This window comes from Mauremys reevesii, linkage group 5 (assembly GCF_016161935.1).
Source record: "Mauremys reevesii isolate NIE-2019 linkage group 5, ASM1616193v1, whole genome shotgun sequence".
In the NCBI taxonomy this organism is placed as follows: Eukaryota; Metazoa; Chordata; order Testudines; family Geoemydidae; genus Mauremys; species Mauremys reevesii.
In genome coordinates, this window is record NC_052627.1 from 115,082,295 (window position 1) to 115,106,545 (window position 24,251).

Below are 24,251 nucleotides of genomic sequence, written 5' to 3' on the forward strand. Positions count from 1 at the left end.
GCCCACAGAATGAGACCTGCACTGACAGTGGAGAAGTAAGTGGCAATTGCACTGTGGAAACTTGCAACACTGGTCAGTGGGAAACCATTTTGGAATTGGAAAATCCACTGTGGGGGCTGCTGTCATGCAAGTATACTGGGCCATTAATTATCTCCAGCTACTCAGGAGTGTGACTTTCGGCAAGGTGCAAGATATAGTGGATGCATTTGCAGCAGTGGGATTCCCAAACTGCAGTGGAGCAAGAGATGGCAATCATATCCATATTTTGGCACCAGACCACCTTGTCATAGAGTACATCAACAGAAAGGGCCACTTTTCTTTCTATGGTTATGCGAGTGTAGGTGGATCGCTGGGGATGCTTCACCAACATTCCCTGGTTAGGGAAGATGCATGACACTCGCATCTTTAAGAACACAGATCTGTTCAAAAAGTTACAAGCAGGAACTTTGTTTCCTGACTGCCAGATTACCAGTGGTGATGTTGAAATGCCAATAGTGATCTTGGGGGAGCAGCAAGGACAGTTTCAACTACCTGCTCAGCAAGTACAGAAAGACAATTGAATGTGCTTTGGTAGATTGAATGGATGCTGGTGTTGTTTACTCACAAGATTGGATCTGACAGTCATTGCAATGGTTATAACTGCCTGCTGTGTCCTGCATTATATCTGTGAAGCAGAGGGGGAAAGTTGCTGCTGGGGTGGAGGTGGGAGTGGCTGTCTGCTGAATTTGAACAGTCGGATACAAGGGCTATTAGAAGAGCTTAACGCAGAGCTGTACAGCTCAAGCAGGCTTTACAGTGATGTATTTTGGTTTATTGTGCTCCACCTGGTTAAATTGTTTTGGGACCTGTTAGGAATTGTGTGGTGCGTGGTGTAGATCTATGAATAAAACCCTCTCAATGCAACTTTTAATTTTGTGATGTTACTACACTGATGATTATTACACTTTGTCACTCATCCTATGAGTTGTTGTCAAACTTTTAGAACAAGTGGGCGCTTTCAGTACACATAGGCATTCTGCAGCATATGTTGGGAGCTAATAAAGGTGAATTATTTTCAGCACAATAGAATTTTGTTAACAAAACACTGCAAAAAACTCTATGCAAATTAAAAATGTACTAAATATATGGAGCAGAGCTTAGGAAGGGGGAAAAACATTTGTCCTTTTAGGTTCAGATGAGCAACCATGGCGCTGAGAGGCCAGTGTAAGTGAACCTGCTGGGGCTGCCCAGACATGCTGTGGCCAGGGCAGCCTAGACATGCTAGGGCAGCCCTCCACCGGCTCCCAACTCTGCTGCGGCCTGAACCGACCGGGGTGGCCTGGCCCAGCCCCAGGTGCGGCCAGGGTGGCCCTCCCCATGCTCGAACCCAGCCTGTACCTGTTGGGGCCGGAGAAGGGGCGCCTATCCTGCAGCCCCAGAGCTGCTGAGGTGGGGAGAGATGCTTCTCCTTCACTCCCCCTCTCACAACCAGGTTCTTCTGCGGGGAGAGAGAGCGGGGAGAGTCTTCTCTCGCCGCCATAGCCCCGGAGCACCCGCCTGCACTCCAGACCCCTCATTCCCGGCCCCCACCTCAGAGCCCGTGCACACACACCCCCCGGGCCGGAAACCTCACGCCCTGCATCCCAACCCTCTGCCCCAGCCCTGAGCTCCCCTCCCATGCTTCAAATCCCTTGGACCCACCCCCACCACATGAATTTTGTTATGCACACCCATATATCACCTCCATATTGGTGCACATAACATTCATTCTGCACATGGGTGATAAAAATTAGAGGGAAAACTGCCCTCCACCCCGACTGCCTATCTCACCTTGGCAACTCGGGGCTTGCCTTGGTCCCAAGGGTTCAAACCCTGCAATTCCTGCAATAAGCCCATGCCACTTGTCTATGTTAGAGGGCTTATTTCTTCACTCTCCCACTTCCCTGGGAGGGTGAACAGAGAGCAACAATACCTGAAGTCCAAAGGTGCAAACAATTCAATGTTAATTGGGGTGAACTTGCAGCAAGCTTAAATCCAAGTTCCTTTTTCCTTATTTTTGAATCCCAACTTACTTCCTGTTTGCCCCTAATTTATATAGTAATATTCTTAGCTGTACCATAACCAATCTAACCAGTACTAACATATTGTAACATAAGTCTCTAACCAATTATATCCCACTACCCTAATTAACTTACACCTAGCAAAATTAATTATACAGCAGACAAAAACAATTAGAGAACCAGACAGATTAACAATAGAAAGTGGGGGCCATAAAGATAAAACATGCAGAAATGAGGGTTTCACAACCACAACTATTGAGAAGTGATTTCTTGCCAGACAGGATGCTATGTTAAGTTTACTTTAACTATCTTTATCTGGTGGTGGTAGGCATTATCAGGACGGGACTGTATTTCTAACAGCCCAATACCACCTTATTTCAATGTGACTAGTTTGGAAGGTGAGGATGTGACCGTTCGCTTCCCAGCTTATGGCTGCCTCTGCTGCTTAGCCAAAGGCTAAGAACCAGGCCTCAGACTGTCACAGTGAGAGAAGGCCCAGGAACAGGCGGACTGTGATTTTGATTCTTTGTTTTATAACTCTATAACTAGCTAAGTGATAAAAATACACCTAAGTTCTTAAAGTATAGGCCTTTACAGACAGTCTTAAATAACTATATCCTAACAGTCTAACGTGTCTGGTGGGAGGCGCACCAAGACAATAGGTGCAGGATTTGTAAAGGGTTTCGCCCTAGAACACAAAAAGAGCGGGACTTCTGTTTAAAGCAGCTTCTTATGGAGGTGACTCTGATTGCAGTCCGCCTCAGCACGGCAAGATCCGGCACCAAGTTCAATCCACCTCGGTACGACAAGACCTGGTCCCATCCCTGGCACCACAGAAGCGGCATTGCAAGCAGGGTAGTAGTGGATTTCCGCCTTGGAGACCCACTCCTTTGGGGAGCACCTGGCACAGAGATTTGGAGTTGGCACTGTTGACTTCGGATCTGCAAATGGGACCATTGAGTCCAGTGCCGTTGGTCTCCCCAAGCCATATGGTCGAAGAAGTAGGGCTACCATGCACCCCAGACACCTTTTGAGGCCATGAGGGACCTCATTGCCATGACACCAGTAGGGTCCCTGGCCCTCTGCAACAAGCCTCCGGCACCACTGAAGGAGGTATAGTCACAGGGAAAGCCAGCAATGTTGCGTCTGCCTGCATCTCCAAGGCACTGTTTGCCGGTACTGACAGGGAAGCACTGCTCTGAGTCCCGTCACCGATCCATCTCACAATGACACTCTGACTTGCAGCACTGCTCACCATCCCGGCACTGATCTCTGACTTGGTGGAGGTACTGTTCTCGGCATCAGACATCATGGCACCATTCAAGGTCTCTGCACCAGTCGTTGTCATGGTGCCACCCTGGATCCCAGCACCGCTCCCCATCCTTGTGGCACCAATCACCAGCCCAGCTTCGCTCAGCACTGTCATGGCCATCTAGATCCTGGTCCTCATCTTCGGACTTGGAGGCAGGGTTCAAATACTCATGCTGGAACCGGCACAGGTTGGCACGTAGATGTCCTGATGTAGGCACAATGCCATGGCCAGCACAATGGCAGAGGCTGGCACAGTGCCCCTTTTGGACCCCTTGGGCATATCACGAGGCCCAGGGTACCTTGTCCAAGGTCTCCTGGTCGGCCAGCCACCCTGCCCCCAGGGGTGCTGAGAGTACTGCAGCCTCAGTGCCTTTCCTAGAGCTGGCCCTGCTTCTTCAGTGGATCCAGGGATAATCGACCCGGAACAGGAGGCTGGGCAGGAGGTCCCAATGGACCAGGAAATCCAGGATGACTCTGTTCCTCTGCTTGCGTTCTCATTGTCCTCTCTGGAAAAGGCTGTGACAGGGACTTCTGCTTCAGGGCCGCTGCCATTAGAGTCACGCCCACCAGGACCTGCTGTGCAGAGTGGCGTGCAACATGGGCCTACAGGCTGAGGAGGTGGCAGAACAAGAGGACCCGATGGCGGACATGCTGGCCCCGGAAGGTCCATCCAGAGTGGGCCTGCCACTTATCAAGACCATCCATGTGTAGAAAAGATATACTTCATCTCCTCTAAGGGATACAAGTATTTGTACACCGACCCATAGCCCTGCTGCATGGTAGTGTCGGCAGTGAATGAACGTGAGAGGCAGGGGCAACAAGGACTCACTCCAAAGACTCTAAAGGATTCAACCTTTTGGCAAGAAGGTCTATTCCATGGGAGGGGTTACAGCTCAGGATTGCTAATCAGCAGGCAATCCTGAGCAGATGCATCTTCAATTCCTGGAACTTCATGTTGAAATTTAGGGAACTGTTGTCCTCGGAGTCCAGGGAGGAGTTTGGGGCCATTGTTGAGGAGGGCAAGGCAGTGGCATGGACCTCTTTACAGGCCTCACTGGAGGCTGCAAACTCAGTGGCGTGCACCTTGTCCTCTGGCTTGGCCATGAGGAGAAGCTCATGGCTGCAGGCCTCAGGTCTGCCACCTGAGGTTCAGCAACCCCTCCAGGACCTGGCCTTTGATAGGGCAGGATTATCTGCAGAGCACACTGACTCTAGGCTGCATAGCCTAAAAGACTTGAAGGCTACGCTGAAGTCACTGGGTGTGCACACCCTCGCTACTCAGCGGAAACATTTTAAACCACAGACCTCTCAACGTCCCTACCAACCGCATCCTAGACAAGGACTTTTCTAGGAAGTGTGGTAGGAATGGCAGGCAGAAGCCATCCCAGCCCTCATCTACTCAGGGCCAGGCATGTAGCTCTTCGGGCTCCAAGCAGGTCTTTTGAAGGTGCGCCCGGGGATAGCGTGCCAGACTATGGACCACATCCTCAACCCTGTTTTCTGAACTGTCTATCCCACTTCTACCGTGCTTGGTCCTAAATAACATTGGACTACTGAGTTCTTCGCATGGTACAAGTGGGCTATTCTCTCCAGTTCTACTCCTACCCCCTTCTCCGTCCCTCTTCAGGGATCCTTCTCATGAGCAACTCCAGATTCCTCGGCAGCTAAGGGGCAAGGGATTCTACTCAGACAGTACCCTACCTCCACAGCAAGAGCCTGCCTGAGACTACTCGGTCAAATCGCATCTTGTCCATACGTGGTACACAGCATGCCAGAATGTGTCTCAGACCTCTCAAGATTTGGCTCACGTCAGCGTACCACCTGGGACGTGACAGTCTGGACTCTGGTCACTCTTCCAGGTCACATCCTCCAGTCCCTGGACTGGTGGCTCAACCAAGACGTGTGCAAGGGAGTCCCCTTCCATAGACCTCAGCCCTCCCTGTCCCTAGTAACAGATGCATCAGCATTGGGGTGGGTTGCACACCTGGGGAACCTTCAGACACAGGGCCTCTGGTCTCAAGACAAGCTCTCACTCCACATCAGTATCAAGGAGTTGAGAGCCATTTGGCTAGCATGCCAACCTTCCAGGCCTGCTTCAGCGGTCAATGTGTGGGAGTCATGACGGACAACACAACTGCAATGCTTTACATAAGTAGGGTGGCACCCGTTCCTCTCCCCTCTGTTGAGGACAAAGTGCAGCTCAGGCCTGACCTGGAAGTCGAACCAACTATTCATGGCAGTAGCAGACCGTATGAAAGGTCTCCCGGTCTCGTCGCAGAGGATCTCATTGTCGCTTATGTCCTGCATTCGCACCTGCTACAAATTAGTTAATGTTCCAGCCCCAGCTCTCATGACCCATTCCATGAGGGTGCAGGCCTTATTGGCAGCGTTCCTGGTTCAGGTGCCAATTCAAGAAATCTGCAGGACGGCACACATTTGCCACTCAGTATGCTATAACCAAGCATGTTAGAGATGATGATGCAGCCTTCGGCAGAGCAGTGCTCCAGTCTGATGCTCTATAACTCCAACCACACCTCTGAGGTAGGGCTTGGAAGTCACCTAACTGGAATTGATGTGAGCAAGCACTTGAAGAAGAAAAAACGGTTACTCAGCTACTCATCACTGTTCTTCGAGATGTGTTGCTCAGATCAATTCCAGACCCACCTGCCTTCCCACCTGTCGGAGTAGCTGGCAAGAAGGAACTTAGTAGGCCCCGGATTGGCAGGGTCATATATTGAGTGCCATAGATGTGCCACTCCATGGGGCTCTTACAGCCGACCCGATGGGTGCCGCTAGGGGAAAACTTTCCGACAACTGCACGTGGCGCGCGCACACACCTAACTGGAATGGATGTGAGCAGCACATCTCAAAGAACATCAGTTACAAGATGAGGAGTAACCATTTTTCCTGATGGAGCGTTGTCTTCAAAACATTCCCATTTTACCATCCTTCGATAATTGTTTTTCAGAGGAGAGGCAGGTTTTTTCTTCACCCAGTCTCAATCAGTATCATTTGATCTTAAATGTTCTCCCAGGGTGTCTCTCCAGGATCATGATAGCAATAATGTTGGCTTTATGGGGAAAAGGAAATTCATTTCTCTTCTTGGACAACTTTTCTGATTCAGGTTCAGAAGCAAGCGCACAGTGATAACGTCCCTGGAGTATCTTGGTTTCAGGACAGACACTTAGTACCAGGGAAGTCTATGATAGACCCTGGCTGAGGATGAATATTGTCGGGTACCAAGGTCTCATCTCGGAAGAATGTTAGCAGAAGGTGGAGATGTTCATAAAGGAAAACAAGTGGTGCCACAGAAACAAAAATTCAGTTCTTATGCAGGCATGCTTTAGTGATCAAGAGTTCATATGCTACCTGTCCAGTAATTCCAGGTATCCCCTCCGCATCATATCTTATCTCAGCTGTTGGGAGAGATTTAGCTTCAGATGTATAGCTGTGCCCCCACAGCTAGTGAATGCAGATTTGTTGTTGTTAACGATCTTTCTGATTCAGTTCAGGGAATGGATGCTAGAAAGAGACAGCACAGCATCCAACCTCTGAAACACAGTGATTCACTGAGGTCTCAGAGCACTGCTCCTTCACCGTGTAACAGATTTGTTCTGGTCACCACAGTCAACGTGTCTGATAGAGTTTTCATGATAATTGGGAAGAATATGATTAACCCTACTCCAAAGAGAATTTTCCTGCGTTGGCTGGATCAGAATTTCCTAGCTGTGTGTGCTGACTGTCAAAGGGGAGATAAACACACAGACTTGCATTGCAAAAGATGGATTAGCAGAGTGGCACCTGCACCTAGAAATATCTCATTCATTGTAAGTTAATTGTTGAGCTGGTGATTGACCTCTTTGCATCTGGAAATAGTAAATAAAGTGCCCTGCTTACTCCTCTCTGCATCTGGACCAGGGAAATGAGGTGGTGAATGACTTCCCACCATTTTCACTGCTTCTCAGGACAGTACAAAAAGATAGGAATGAGAGAGCTGGGCATGGATACTGTTTATGCCTTTGTCTGACAAGGCTATGGCTCTCAGGCTGCCTCACATTAGATATTTGACGGTCTCACAGAAGTCTTCTGTTGCAAGACCAGTCCTGCCATTCGAAACTAGACGGGTTTATAGTGAATACTTGGATGAAGTGATATTGGGTTTATGGATACCAAAATAGAAGACAACAAATAGAACTTATTCTGCTGGTTGGTGTAACATCCATAGTTTTAACTATTGTGTTAAACCAGTGAAACATAGCCTTGAGCAGGGGCGGCTCTAGGAATCCCGACGCCCCAAGCAGGGCGGCGCGCTGCGGGGCGCGCTCTGGCGGTCGCCAGTCCCGCAGCATCGGCGGACCTCTTGCAGACGTGCCTGCGGAGGTTCCGCTGGTCCCGCGGCTCCGGTGGAGCATCCGCTGGCATGCCTGCGGGAGGTCCACCCGAGCCGCGGGACTAGCGAACCCTCCGCAGTCATGCCTGCGGGAGGTCCACTGGTCCTGCGGCTCCGGTGGACCTCCCGCAGGCATGACTGCGGAAGGTCCGCCGGAGCCGCCTGCCACCCTGCCGGCAAAATGCCGCCCCAAGCGTGCGCTTGGCGCGCTGGGGTCTGGAGCCGGCCCTGGCCTTGAGTTCCCCCAGCAGGGCTTTATTTTGTGTGTATAAAAATCCAAGTAAAAAGATGAGCTTTCTGTAGTATAACGTTCTCAGCATTTTCAAGAAAAGGAAGATTATACCAATCCCAGCACTAAATGCTTCCTTAGGGCATCCACTGTATTCCAACCCTGCAAGGTTATAGAGCATAATCTTGAAATCTCATTCTGCTCCTTGCCAGCACTACCCAGATTGAAGCCCTACAGGAGGCTTCGTTATACCACAGATCTTTTAGAATAGGCCTGCTGATGTTACCATCTCTAGTCAGATAAGGGTTTTTTATTTGAAGTTGGGAGCTTTCTCTCTCTGTCAAGACCCAGTATTGTATTTTTAATTCAGGAATGTGATTCTCACAACTATCATAACATTCATTCCCTAAGTAAATTCAAGAAATATTTCTCTTTCTAGGAATTATCAAAGCACTGTCAACCTCAGGTCAGACAGTCATGTCTCCTGTATTGAAATCTGCCAGTCAGCCATGTGTTCATCAAATTCTGCATTTTGGTTATCTAGTCTTAGCAAATGCCATTTTCTTTATTTTGGGAGAAGTCTTTTCTATGGCTTAGTACTAGGGGAAGATGAAGACGATATTTACCTCCCACCCTGTGGGCACACTGCTTTGAAAATTCCATGATAATGGATCTGTGGACCTTTAGAAAAAGAATAGGAAAATATATCTGTGCTTACCTGAAAAAATATTTTAGTCAAATAATAAGGGCCACAGATCCAGCCAAAGACAAATGAAGACAAATTAATCATCTGGCAGAGCAATGAAAATTGACATCCAAGGATTTAGGTTCGTTGTCAGTTAGCGGAAATTACTATGCTCTGCAGTTGGAAAAATTGTTGTTCCCCCACAAATTATATTTAACACAATCTGTGATGTAGGAAAGTAGATTTGAATTCCCTGTCTGTGAAAGTTATCTCAGCCGGAGGGAACTTTAGGAGTCAGGGCTTTCCCTTGCTGCTAGTGGTTGACGGAGAGGTCTGGTTCTGCCTCCAAGTTGGAAGCAGACTGAAATATCCATTTTAACAGATCTGTGGATGTTATTACTTGAAAGAAAGGAAATTTTTAGGTAAATATGGATACATTTTTCTATTCTTTGCATTAAATTTTATATTCAAACTTTTAAAAACGTTTTACAGTGCAGTTAACGTATAATTTGTATTTTGTAACATGTAAGCAATCTTTTAGGCAAATGGAAACATTGACTCTTTAAAAACTGTCTACATTTGACAGAGTAAGTTTAGCAACAAATGTACAGTTGCGGTGAGTCACATTTTGTACCTTAGTCAGTTCATATGTCTTAACAGTTGATTCACCCAGAACAGCTGCTTAATCTTTCACTTGGTGACAGGCCACATGCCAAGAAAAGCAATCTGGTGCACTGCAGTTATACACTATCAAAAAGTGAAGCAAAGAACTTGTATCTCATTGTTCAAAGCTGTATTTTATGAAAGTGATGAATTGCTTTTTAAGATTTAAAGTATACTATGAACCCAAAGGGAAGCTGTAGTGACTAATTCTCATATCACTATTATAATTATCATTAACAATTAAAATATACTGCCTTTAATTTACTGTGGTGCATCATCAATATAGAAAAGACTTGTAGCTAAATAAGATATGACAGACAAAGAAAAGGCTAGGACACAGTTCAGGGCAGAACAAGGAAGACTTTACCTTGCTTCACATGGAACAAGATGCAAAGCCATAGCTAGCTAAGTAGATTATATTGTACATATATTTTTAAGTAATTTTAGGAAGATGTCATTTATAATATCTAGCTCTGAATTGTTCAAATGTCTCAGTACAGGCAGCTGTTTCGCTGATATGTCATAGAAGGCAAGCTCAGTCAACTGGCCCCTAGCCAAATAATACCATTGAGAGGGAATAGGTAATGACTTAACAGATCCACTGAAAATAGGATAAAGAGCCATATATCCTTACTTACTCATGCTACCTTCAGTTCTGTAGACTAGAAACTTGGTAAAATAATCATGAGATGTGACCATCATGGTAGCAGAAACTCTGAGAAAACATGCTAAACCTACTGGATGGTAACTGTATTCAAATAAACTTTAGAACAGTTGTTCTCAAATGTTTGTACTGGTGACCCCTTTCACATAGCAAGCCTCTGAGTGCGACCCTCCCCCCTGCCCCCTTATAAATTAAAAACTCTTTTAAAATATATTTAACACCATAATAAATGCTGGAGGCAAAGCAGGGTTTGGGGTGGAGGCTGACAGCTCGTGACCCCCTGTGTAATAACCTCGTGACCCCCTGAGGGGTCCTGACACCCAGTTTGATAACCCCTGCTTTAGAATGACTATACTGGGCCTGATATACTTACCCTAGATTACAGCTTATCTTCAGGCTCCCAATGGGACCCAGTCTTTTGAAGCTCCTGGCTGAAGCCTTAAAGACACAAAATATAATCTCTCCTGCCTACAAATGTAACTCTGACAGTTGCGTTTTAATGGGCTGGAACTTGGCATAGATAATTGTTGACAGAGACAGTTTTTGTCTTTGAGTTAAAATTGGTTAAATCAACATTTTTAAATTGTATAAAGTATTCCAAACACAGCAAATTGGTGGACTTATTTTTTTTTAAAGGCAAATCTTCTGTACTAATTGAAGACCACAAATTTTAAAAAGTGTGCAGGCTCTCTTCTCTTTAGAAGCAAAATAAGCAAAAACTTTGCCTTTTTTTCCTCTCTTAAAAATATTAACAGATACTTAAATTTGGAAATGAGTATATGAAACCTACCACCTTTCATAATGTTATATAAAGTGTTATGTTTCAACCGGATGCATTTCATTGATATTGCATCTGGCTGTACATGTCACTTTGAGGGATTTTATAGAGGTATTAGTTACTTTTTTAAACTAGAAATGAAATTCTACAGATCTCATATTTAACGTTATTTCTCTTCACCTACTGCAGGAGACTCTTGACAGAGGAGTGTAGTATCTGTGCTCATGAATATAGACTTTTTCACAGCACTGACAGGAATCTAGTGAAAATGTTGAACCATCACACCAGTTTTGTTTGTCTGTGGGTGCAATGGAGTAGAGAAAAGGAGAGAGAGTAAAGGAGACTCATTCAGTGGTCTAGTAGCAACAAATGAGAGTTTAGGTGTGAATTTAGTGATCTCCTTTTATCTTGCGTGCTTGAGGATTGCTGCCTTTGATTTCTCTCACTCTTTGGTTAACTGAAAGAGTATATTGTTGATTTGCTCTAGATAAAGCTATGCCATTTTGTAAGCAAGAGGCAGGTTGAACGGAGAAAAGTCACAGAAATCTTAAGTTAACAAGCAGTCAGATTGACTGCTTGTTTTTTCTGATTGGGCAAATTCAGAGGCTTAATTTATCTATTAGTAAGGCTGTGTTTTAGTCACAAGTATTTTTACTAAAAGTCATGGATAGGTCGGGGCAGTTAACAAAAATTCACTGCCCGTGACCTGGCGATGACTTGTACTACATACCCCCTGACTAATCTTGGGGGAGTGGCGGTGTGGGGGTGCTGCGGGTGCTGTGGGGGGAGGAGCATGGTCTGAGGGGCTCCGCAGTGCTTGGGGGAGGGGGAGGATTGGCGGGACTGGCAGACCTCCTACCCAGCTCCTCTCGGCACTCCCGGAAGCAGTGACATGTCTCTCCCCCTGGCCAAGCGCCAGCTCCCATTGGCCGGGAACCACAGCCAATGGGAGCTACGGGGGCGGTGCCTGTGGGCAGAGGCGGCACGTGGAGCTAGAAGCTGATAGGGAGGAACATGTTGCCACTTCCGGGGAGCCTGTCAAAGTAAGCACTGCCCAGAGCCCTCACCTCCTCCCGCGTCCCAGCCCTGAGCCCCTCCTACACCCAAAACTCTGCTGCTGGGGGAGGTGGCCCAAGACTGCCTCAGCAGCAGTCGGTGCGGCTGGTCATGGGGCTGCCCGAGCTGCTCAGGCGGCCCCCGGGCCAGCTGCACTGGCCACTGCAGAAGTCACGGAGGTCCCAGAAAGTCACAGAATCCGTGACTTCCATGACAAACTCTCAGCCTTATCTATTAGCATAGTCACTCCCAAACTAGTAATCTGGCACCTATCCTTATATGAGCCAGTCTAGCCCTCAACAAGTGGACAGAGTGCCAAAAAAGAATATCTTTGATGGATTGGGATGGAAGTAAAAAGAGGAGGGATGGGAGTAAGTGGATCCTGGAAGATACTAGAACAGAGAGGGAAAACGAAGGATTGATTTGAGGGGAAGGGAAAAACTAAAAATACAAATTTTAAAAGTGGTGGGTTAGAAACCTCACCTCCAGATCTTGAAGGGGGAAAAAGAGGGACTATTGTTGGAAGCTAGCTTAGTAGCTGAAATAAGTTTAAACAATATTTCATACTCCACCCGAAGACAGAAATCGTGAGAGTTAACCACATGATATTGTTGTAGATGCTATTGTGTTTAAGTTCTGTGTATTTCATGTTGGGATAAATATTTCTTAAAATAATCAAAACCAATATAAATATTGCAGAGCTTAAAACTAAGAAAAGCAAGGCACTTCAGGGGTAGATAATTTGTAGTGTTTTAAATTCATATAATTACATATCCTACTGAGACAAACGGACACTAGCTGGGTTACTTTAGATTTTTCTGAAACTTGGGGTGTAACGGCTAAGATATATCCCTTAACAATACACCAGAAAATTACTTTTATATTGTATTGATTTGTTAAATACATCTCACAGTCTATAAGAGAATATTAAAGCATTTTATCACTGCTTGTGAGGTGTTACTTTGCTAATCTGCAGCCTGTTTTACACAGTGTGGTAAGAAGTTGAATAAATGATCTCTAGAGGCTTGACATTCTGCACTGTAGGCTTTTTTTTAACCTAGTGCTTGCTACATAGGATTGCTGTGCATAACAGCATGCAGTATGTCAGCTGATTTAAGTATTAGTTTTGTGATGCAGGCGGAAACTGAGTGTATGATTCCAAAACTTTTTCATTTCTTCAGCATAATGGTAAGCAAGATTACCTTTTTCTTACATGTATTTGTGTTAGGTTAGTGTAGTGATTTTAAATTGCTTAGCTTTTATAAAGTTGCCACAGGTTGTCTTTCATGTAGTCATTCTTCAGAGGAGAGTGGAAACAAGACCAGCTCTTTCTGTGCTACTTTTTAAAACAAACAAACAAAAAAGCTACTGTAGATGGTGCATGTATATACTGACAGCCACTGCAACCACACATCCATAGTATGCTATTCTTTTCTACCTTTTTAAATAGTAGGTAGTTCATAAACATAGGAGATATAACCTAATGTTCAATATTGCTGAGTCATCTTGAGTTAAGTATATGCTGTGAAGTTTTATATTTAGCACTTTCAACCCTGCAGTCGCAGTTAACTGGGTTAGGTAATTGCTTTGTCACTTTAACTTTAACTTTAAATAATTAAACTTAGAAATTGAAGAGCTCAAGCCATTACTTCAGTATGACTTTTCAAATGAGCATATTATTTCAGAATGGAAAAGCAATTTTAATTGTACAGTTTGGTCCTTTTTACACAATGAAGTTTTAAGGGATCAGTATCACCTTATGTTCTCATTCCTGCCAATTCCTCTACTGAGAAGTAAGCGGGGAGGGGGGTGAGTGTGTGTATGTAAATCTTTTTTTTAAAAGAAATGCATTGCGCCAACACGGCGATGCAGGCAAATCTGCCTCTTTTGCATCTGTTTAATCACTTGTTAACCTCTGTGTGCTGTATGTAGTACCTTTGGAAAGAAGTGTACATCACATTCATACATACCAAAAAGGTTAAAAAGATGTTTGGGTCAAATTCAGAAGGTAAATGGTGATGGTAGCTATTGCCAGTAGGTTTGTCTAAGGGTACGTCTATACTACCCGCTGGATCGGTGGGTAGTGTTCGATGTATCGGGGATCGATTTTATCACGTCTCATCTGGACGCGATAAATCGATCTACTAATCGCCGCCCATACTCCACCTCGGCAGGAGGAGTAAGTGTAGTTGACGGGGAGCCGTGGCAGTCGACTCGCCACTGTGAGGACAGCCAGGTAAGTTGAACTAAGATACTTCAACTTCAGCTACGCAAATAACGCAGCTGAAGTTGCATATCTTAGTGCGAAACACCCTCCCACACCCTCCGCTAGCGTAGCCCAGGCCTAAGTCACAGTAACTTCAAGTGCTGTGAGGACTGAAGGTTGGAGTTGTAATAGGAAAAGCAACCTACATGTGTTTTTAAGAAGTGTGACAGTGTAAAGGGGGCTGCACGTACAGCTTCTTACATCCCCCAGTATGATGCTTTTTCTATTACAACTCCAACCTTCTGCTTCTGAGTGTACGTTGCTATTAGTGGTTTCCCCAGGAATTGAAATGGGCGGGGGGCTCAGGGCTGATTAGGGGTGAGACCATGAGGGTGAAGGTGTGCTGTATGGCACTATAGTAAAAACTTAAATCTAATAAAAAGGTCATGAAATACTTTTAACTCATGTTTTGAAATCATCACGCAAATTAAAGTTGACTACTCAAGCCTTCTATGAAGCACTACATCTACAACCTTCTTGGTTTCTTGTTATAATTTTGCATAACTCTGTTAATGAACTTCTTGAATGCAGTGTGTTCATCTTTGGTGGCTTCTCATGTGTCCGGTACTTCCATTCCTTCAGTTGATATGCTGATTAGTTCATTCACATGATCAGGCAGAAGACGACTTCTTTCAGAACACAACATTCTATTCAATGATGAAAAAGAATGCTCAACTGTAGCTGTTGTGACTGGGAGTAGCAAGAGATGAATTCCTACTTCTTTCATCCCAGAAAACAGAACACAAAGATTGGGTCGAGCCACTAGTGATGATAAAAAAGAAGTTGAAGTCAAATCTTCCTTCATTCGTCGTATGATATTCCACTCTGTTCAAATTCTCTATTCTGTCTTGATCACATGGCAGCCCCATTGCAGGTAGTGCCTCACTCCACTCAACTGTTGTTGATTTATAGGACAGGCATCTGTAAAAGCTACATAGAGGTTGAGTGGAATCTAAAAGTCGCTGTTGTAGATTTTTAAGAATCATGTCTGTGTACTTTTTCAGTTGTCTTAACAAACACTTCTTGTCTTCTTCACTTAAGGATTCAATATAAATGCCTTCATTAGTCAACTTCTGGACTGAAGTCTTTGCTTCTTCCAGTACCTTTTCAATGGATAGCTCTCTGATCCAAATGTAGCTTCTATTGCTGGACAAAGATCTATTACTGTTGTAGCAGATGCCTGGATGGCATTGTTTAATGACTCGTGGTTTCAAAAGAGAGAGAGAGAGAATGGCAATAGTCTTCTCTGAACGTAGTAGCAAAAGTAATCCACCAGCCTCACTTCTTAGATCCATCCCATCTTGATAGATAACTTTCCAGAGCCAGTAGTAACGGCTGGAGTAATTTTAAGACAATAGCCAAGGATCGCTCTTGAGAAAGCCAGCGGGTTTTCCCAGGTTGAACTAATTTGAACTTCAGTCCCAGTGTATCTTCTATATTTTCCAAGATATTTAGTCTTTTTGGACTGCTGCTGAAAAAAGAATATAGTGAAGACATTAAATTTATAGCTTTTTAATGTCTTTTGATGATTCTGCAGCTCGTACTAGAGCTAGTTGGAGTAGATGGCCTCTGCAGTGTGTATAGGAGAGATTAGGGTTACACTTTTCTCTGAGCAAAGCTTGTACTCCACCATGTCTTGCAGAGAAGTTTGCAGCTCCATCAAATGCACAAGCAGCCATCTGTTTGGGGTCCAGTTGACAAGCATTTAACTCTTCTAAGATGTGGGTTGTCACAGATGCAGCCAATGTGTCTTCTATAACAGGGGTCGGCAACCTTTCAGAAGTGGTGTGCCGAGTCTTCATTTATTCACTCTAATTTAAGGTTTTGTGTGCCAGAAATACATTTTAAAGTTTTTAGAAGGTCTCTATAAGTCTGTAATATATAACTAAACTGTATGTAAAGTAAATAAGGTTTTTAAAATGTTTAAGAAGCTCACTTAAAATTTAAATTAAAATGCAGAGCCCCCCGGACCGGTGGCCAGGACCGGGGCAGTGTGAGTGCCACCGAAAATCAGCTTCCGTGCCACCTTTGGCACATGTGCCATAGGTTGCCTACCCCTGTTCTATAACTTGAACATCTAGAAATGCATTTACTGGCCTACCTCTGACATCAAGATAACGTACACAATGACTTAATACTTGATACCCATTTGCATCTGTGCAGTCATCAGCCATGTATGCAAATTTTTGAATGTGGTGAGAGAGTTCTTCACTTTTTTTCAACAGTTGAATCTTTCACTGTTGGACCGCATGCTTCTAGCCAGTCGAGTTTCTTGCAGAAAGATAGTGAACATTTGCTGGTCTTGTTTGGAACCAGTGTTCAACTTCAGGATGAACAAGTGACAATGCACTTAACATTGGCCTCCAGTTTGTAGTGTGTGATATCTCTTGCTTAAATAGAAAGCAGGAGTCCACAGCCATGGTCGTTCGCATGAACTGTGTTGTGTCTCCAGCATTCTTAACAGCCTCATTAAGTAGTTCTAAAATTGGCTTTAAACGTGGGCTTATAAGGCTTTCTGCATGTTGATCACCCCAGAGTCCTGGTGTTTTGCAGCCTTTTCACATAGTTTGTCAGCACTGGTTTTGCTGATCAGTTTGACAAACCAAGCTCCTCCACTTTTACCAATTATAGCATTGGGAAGCTTTCCTTCTTCGTAAGCTTTTTTGCAAGAGATGCACCAGTACCCATCTTTTGTAACTTCAATAAATGGGAACACTTTGACCGACAAACATCGGGAACTGCCTTTAGGTTTTGGAGACACTGTTTCTTCAGTAGGTAGCTGTATTTGTGCTTTGGGCCGGTCAGATGTAGATATACCACTTGAACCTTCAGGTGACATGTTGATGTATTCTTGGTTCTTGATGTGTTCTTCACCTTGGTTAGTTTTTAAGGCCTTTGAGTGGAAAAAATTTTGTATTGTTTTTTGTCTTTTCATTTTCACTTTGACATGCAACATATAAAAGAGATATGAATTAAGTAAATGTTTTGTTAGGATAATGCAAATTTAACATAAGGATAATGCAAGTTACACCAAAACATATAACAGGTCTAGATTTCTAAAAAAATATAATTTTAAAAAAATGTATTTAATTTAAATTGACTTTTGAAAAGTAAGCCATCATGGGATAAGAGGGAAGTCCTCTCATGGATCAGTAACTGGTTAAAAGATGGGAAACAGGATAGGAATAAATTATCAGTTTTCAGAATGGAGAGAGATAAATAGTGGTATCCCTGAGGGGTCGGTACTGGGACCATTACTGTTCAACATATTCATAAATGATCTGGAAAAATGGGTAAACAGTGAGGTGGCAAAATTTGCAGATGATACAAAACTATTCAAGATAGTTAAGTCCCAGGCAGACTGCAAAGAGTTACAAAGGGATCTCACAAAACTGGGTGACTGGGCAACAAAATGGCAGATGAAATTCAGTGTTGATAAATGCAAAGTAATGCACATTGAAAAACAATCTCAACTATACATACAAAATGATGGAGTCTGAATTAGCTGTTAACGCTCAAGAAAGAGATCTTGGAGTCATTGTGGATAGTTCTCTGAAACCATCCACTCAATGTGCAGCGGCAGTCAAAAAAGCAAACAATGTTGGGAATAATTAAGAAAAGGATAGATAATAAGACAGAAAATATCATATTGCCTCTATATAAATCCATGGTACATGCACACCTTGAATACTGTGTGCAAATCTGGTAATCCCATTCCAAAAAAGATGTATTGGAATTGGAAAAGGTACAGAAATGGGCAACTAAAATCATTAGGGGTATGAAACAGGAGGAGAGATTAAAATGACTGGGAATTTTCAGCTTCGAAAAGAGACGACTAAGGGGGGATATGGTAGAGGTCTATAAAATCTTGACTGGTGTGAACAAAGTGAATAAGGAAATGTTATTTAATCCTTCACATAACACAAGAACTAGCAGTCACCCAATGAAATTAATAGGCAGCAGGTTTTTAAAAAAACAAAAGGAAGTACTTCTTCATACAACATAAAGTCAACCCGTGAGACTCTTTGCCAGGGGATGCTGTGAAGACCAAAACAATAACAGGATTAAAAAAAGAACTAGATAAATCTAGCATTCTGGAGCAAAGTCACTAAAATAGAGTTCAACAAACAAATGTTTATTTAACATGCCCCTCACTTTTCCCTCCACCACACCCCACTCACCGATGTTGTCCTTGGTCATGGAGACTCAGAGTTCAGAGGTGCTTTCTCGTGAGTACACCTCCCAGGTGGGGGGCAAGAAAGCACCTTGCTCGTTCCTCCAGCTGCTCACTGTTCGCTCTGGCCACTGCTGTTTGTTGTGCCACTGTTCACTCCACCACTCTGTTCCCAATGGCCCTGCGCAGTCACTTTCTGCTGCCACCTGCCACTGTGACCTCTGTGAGTTGGTCTCTTGAGGTTCCACCAGCTCTCAGTGATTTCAGCTGAGCTCTCAGTGGGGGAACCTCGCTGCTAGTGCAGTCTGGGCTGTCTCTTCCACAGAAACACTGTCCCCACAGCAGGACTAAGCACTTAGACCTGATTATCAGTGGTCACTTAACAGAACAAAAGACTATCTATGGAGCCTAATCAGCTCTGTCTTTAAACATCCCACTAAGTGGGTATTCATGCCGCAATACATCTGTTAGTCTATAAGGTGCCACAGGACTCTTCGCTGTCTTTAAACAGTGGAGAGGGACAGGTCCCCACCCTCTCTCTTGATGCCCTCAATAAGCACAAGCTAAGTAAAGTTCTACTGCCCTTTACTCATACAATAAGAACAACAACATTTCATTCCTCCACCCTCTCGCATTCAAGTTATTTGTAACCCAACTCCAGCCAAAATCTATCATTTGGGCAACACAGCTCTGTTTGCTGGATATCTAGGTAGATTAGGTGTGAATGTAAATACAATCTGGTCTTGAAGCCTTTCCCTCCAGCCCCAGCTCATCTCTAGCTGTCAGGGAGAGCTCATTTAGACTTTGCTTACACATCATCATTTGAAATTATTAGGTTGGCCAACATCACTGAAATGAATGCACTGACATTGTCATAAAAAACAGCTGTATAAGGAAGCTAGTTTATGTTCATACTTTTCAAATCTATTATACTTTTTCAGATACACGTATTTTACCATACATTGTATATGCTTTTAAAGTGTGTATTAATGTTTCAATTTCAATTCAAATTTCCAAACAGTCACTAAATTGGCATGTAACTAGTTCACAAAACTGGAGGGCGGGAGGAGTGTTGGGGAAATTCAGGGGGTGTAGGGAAGTCACCGGTTGCTATACCATATTGTCTCTAAACATGACCCTTTCAATTGGGTTTCTCTTTAGATATTTTTCTACATATACCATCGTGCTCTGCTCTTCCCCAAAAGGTCATTTCAGGCTGTGGGTTTGCATCCTGTATTGTATTGACTGTCTCACACCTTTTATTCCATTGAAACACTATGGAATACTACTCCATCAGATTGCTGGTAGTATTACTAACATGCTGCACTTCTGATGTTTAACATCTAACATTGGTAGTACAGCTTTCTCTAATTCTAGAACTGCTTCCAGGGTGGCGGGGGGTGGATAAAGAATGAAAAAGGTTGGGGGTGAGAGTAATGGAGGAAAGGCAGTTAATAGAAAAGAGGCTGGAGATGAGAGGCCAACAACAAAAATGAGGTGGATAATAAAAGCATGAGAAAAGAGAGGATGAAGAAATCACTTACAGAAAAGCTAATTCAGGCATGGTAACTAGAAAGAGCAATAGGGTAGGGCCTGAACTGAACTAAGAACTTTGAAAGTCATCTTCACAGTCCCTTTCTGAAAAAATATTTTAGGTGAATCCTGCAATAGAAGTCATTCAACTTCTTAAAGTAAATTCCATAATCTACTGATACGATTTTTACTATGATATTCAACTCAGTCCTAATTGACAATAGTGCGTGTATACATAAAAGTATACAAGTGATAAACTCACAAATACTTTACCGTAAATTGCATAGTATGATACTTGCATTTGGAAAACCTCTTCTTTATGTTCATATATTAACTTGTTTCACTTGATCACATTGACTCTTACTATGAAACATTTCTTCCTGGGAACAAATGCATAATTTTAGCCGTTTTCTGGTGCTGTTTGATGCATACTTAACCTGTGAAACATAGAAAATTAATGACTGACTAGATATTTATACATTTGTTTGCAGAATTGTTGTAACTGTCCCAGGTACCAGGATATGAGAGACACAAAGTAGGCGAGGTAATATATTTTATTGGTCCAACTTCTGTTGGTGGATTTGTCCAAACCCTGGGAACAGGCATGGGTACTAGGATGCCTCCCCAATATGCCAGCCTCTTAATGGGCCACCTTGAGCAAGAATTTCTGGAAAAACGCACCACAAAACCAACAATATACATGAGATACATCAATGATGTTTTCATTGTCTGGACAGAGGACCTACACGCCCTCATTGATTTCTACAACAACTTGAACAACCATCACCCCCATTCATCAAAAACTCTCTAGAACACTCCCACACCAGATTCAGTTTTGTGGATGTCACAATCAGCTTCAACAATGGAACTCTACCATACAGGCTATCATCAAATAATTACAAGCCATATTTGATGAGGACCACATCCTGAAATAAATCTTTCCCAGACCCACTCTTCTGGCCATCAAACAACCTCCTCAGCCTTGCCAAGTTCATGGTCAAAAGCAGGCTCCCCATAGACTAGGACATACCAACTCAAAATGGCACCACCCTTGCCAGAACAGATGAAAAACGTGCAGGCCTATCTCCACTATTATGATGATCAAGACACCCAATATAACACCTTTGAAGAGCCGTGGGTTCTACACATGCATGTCATTGCATGTGTTGTACCTCATCCAGTGCACTAAATGCACTAAGAACAACTGTGGGTGAAACCAGACAATTACTACATTCTCAAATGAACTCTCATAGAAAAATGATATACAAAAACGCCATGGGTGAACAGTTTTCACAGAGCAAGCACTGTGACCTCACTCCTCTTCCTCAAAAGAAACCTACACAACATCTTCAGAAGCTGAGCCTGGGAACTTAAATTCATAGTTCTGCTGGACACCAAAAACCATAGACGTAACAGAGATATTGGTTTTGCGGCTCATCACAACAATTTTGTAAAACACTGTACTGCCTGCTATCTCTTGATTGCCCACTTAACTTTAAGTGATCTCCTACAGCATGTGTGAACTCCTTATGCTGAATTATTTGTACCACATTGTATTCAACTTGGACATTCTAATTACCTTCCTCAGACCTGAGGAAGAGCTCTGTGAAGCTTGCAAGCTTGTCTTTTCCACTGACAGAAGTTGTTCCAATAAGAGAGATTACCTTATCTATTTTGTCTCTTAAATATTTATACTGCATTCGTAATTTGGTATACCTATTCTTTTTTATATTTTTTTAGTAATTTGCACTTCTGTTTTTTGTTGTTGTTGTACAGAGCTCTGGGATCGAAACTTTAGTGGAGGAGCTTTGCTCCAGACTAAAAGACCTTCAGAGTAAGCAAGGTGAGAAGTATACTGAGTCTTTTGAGGCCAAAGAGCACATTTTGTAAAGTATACCATTTGGGGGTTTTCAGGTTGAGATGTTCTCGTCCCATTACTCTCCTCCCTTTAAACAAGGCGAACAGTTGGAAAACAAAATGAATAATCTTGTATCAATATGTTCTTTTACCTGAAAAATGGCTATCTTTAAATGGCACTTTCTTTATGAACAGATATGCTTTTGTGTGTGTGTTAAGTCATAACTTCTGCTTGCTTTGGTGAATTTTTATTCCTGGTCACATTGCAGCCTCAACAAAGATAAGAGATTGTGAGCTGGATTCTGTTCCTTTTTGTACAATGCCACTCATTTACTAAGAATAGATTACTAAATTACAGTTATGAAACAATCAGGTATATCTGTGAAAACCCACTAACATGACGTGAGCTTGCTTAGGTGTCAGGTCATAATTTAAAGACTACATTGAATGTAACTGAGGCTGTAAATGGGACTCGCCAGGTCTAAGGGGAAGAATCTTTTACTTACACTTGATATCTAAATTGAGACTGTAAAAGTGGAACCTCACAGTGCCATTCTTGCACTTTTGCTTCTCAAAATGCTACTACTTCACTATTTTCTCTCCATAAACCTCTCTTGTTAAGACTTTAAAATGCTTGATCTTCATTATACTAAAACTTATACTAAACTTTATACTAAAGTTTATACTAAAGTTCTGCATATTCTGTAATATTCACATATGATTTGGAATGACTTCATACTGCTTTACAAAAAATATTGGTTGTAGACTCTACAACTGAGTTCATAGTTGCTTGAACATTCATCTAACCATAAGGCAGCATATTTTGACAATTCAACAGCAGTACACATTCAGTCAAGTGAAAATCAAGTGTCTTGCACCCTCATGAAAAATAGAAATAATAAATAAAAATGAATAAATATTTCATTCTTTCTTCAATAAGACTTCTTTCGCTGAAAATTAGAATAAAACAAACCAAGAAAGTTGAATTTTAGTAGCCTTGTTCCATTGTACAGCCAAAAGGCTGTTGTGGCAATACTTCTAAACAGACACCCTTTTAAAAAACCGAAAACAAAAACAAAAAAGTTAAAATCACGTAAATATTTTTCCCCTTTTTGATAGTTCTCTTTTCTATACTTAAATATGCAACCCTAATTCACATCTTAAACTGTTACTTTCTTTTGCTTCAGTCTTTCAGAAGAAATAACTCTAACTGTTCTAAACATAATTTCAGATGTTATGTCATGCTCTTTGGATTTCAGTGTTTATAAGAACATCTGTGTATCACTGTGAGCACCCAGGATAAGTATAACTCTTTAGCCATAAAAAGGAGCACACACTCAACATTCATAGTGAGTTCTTCGGGTTGCTTTTCAGTGGCATCCTCGAGCTGCCTCTGTGTTGTTGATTATATAAAACCATTAATTTTGATATGAGTAAAAAAGATAAGTATGTACATCAACTGCATTTTTATATCTTGTATATTTTCATAGGAAAATTCATAATCCTATATTATACACAGCCCTTGCAACTAAAATCCCCCCTCTGCATTTCTCCCTCCCGCCACAAAAAGAATTACACTAATTGCTCTGGAGTTTAATTTTTTCCCACTGAAATACATGAGCAGTTAGATGCCAAAACCAATAGCAATTACATGTTAAATAAATGGACAATTAGTCTTTTATTTTACATGTAGAATTTCCAAAAGAGGTTAAGGACATTGACAAACTAAGTACAGTAAAATGCTGAATTGGAAAAGAGTGTAGCTAGGGCATAGTGTAGCCCACAGTTGCATCCTAGTCATCTTTGGTGAAATTAATGGGGCTTAATTAGATTATTTTAGAAACTCTGAGTCTTAGGTTACACTTTATAACGATTTCTGTACATGAAATTGTTTTTATTGCTAAGTAGTAACAGGTTACCATATATTATTGTAAATATTTAACTACTGGTGTATATCCTGTGTTTTTGTTAGATACTTTTAGTTTATATTTAATAACTTTCTGAATTTCTCTGTAAAACTAAGGTATAACTTTCTGGCATTTTGTTTCATAACAGAGGAGAAGATTAACAAGAAGTTAGAGGGTTCTTTGTCTCCTGAGGCTGATTTATCTCCCACAGCAAAGGATCAAGTGGAAATGTATGTTTCTTTTAACTTGAAACTTAACATCTTCTAAATACCGTGGTTAAAAAGTAAAATGTTTAATGAAAGGAAATTTAAAGTTATTCCTACAGTCCCCTTTTGCACATGCAGTGTTCTGTATTCTAGGTGTTTGACACCTTATATATTTGCAGCAAGGCCAACTTTATTTTTGTTGACACTTGTGGAATTGAATTTTTAAACTGTAGTGTTCTATTTATTTAAATTTTTCCAATTTTTATTAAGGGGACTGTGTCAGCTAGACAACTTAAAGTGCTAAAAGTAGTTTCAGGTACTATTCCAACCTTTTTGTCCCCATTCCAGATTTGTGGTGGTATAATTATGGTATTATATCTTTTAAGACAGTGTTATCTTCCATACAAAAAGGGGAAAGTGTGAAGTCGATTGTAAACAAAGTGCTGCTACCACTGAAAACAATAGGAGTTTTGCTTTTGACTTCTTTGGGGAA

The 24,251-nt window shown here is 42.6% G+C and overlaps 1 protein-coding gene across 8 annotated transcripts in view; it reads left to right on the top strand.

The window, feature by feature from the left end:
- The window catches only part of KIAA0232 (KIAA0232 ortholog), a 104,005-nt gene that overhangs the window by 50,735 nt on the left and 29,019 nt on the right, over positions 1–24,251 (top strand). For all 8 annotated transcript variants that reach the window (XM_039540133.1, XM_039540130.1, XM_039540135.1 and 5 more), the window contains 2 exons: positions 21,565–21,631; positions 23,701–23,782. In XM_039540133.1, coding sequence (XP_039396067.1) covers positions 21,565–21,631; positions 23,701–23,782 — 149 coding nt within the window. The remainder of the gene's footprint in view (positions 1–21,564; positions 21,632–23,700; positions 23,783–24,251) is intronic.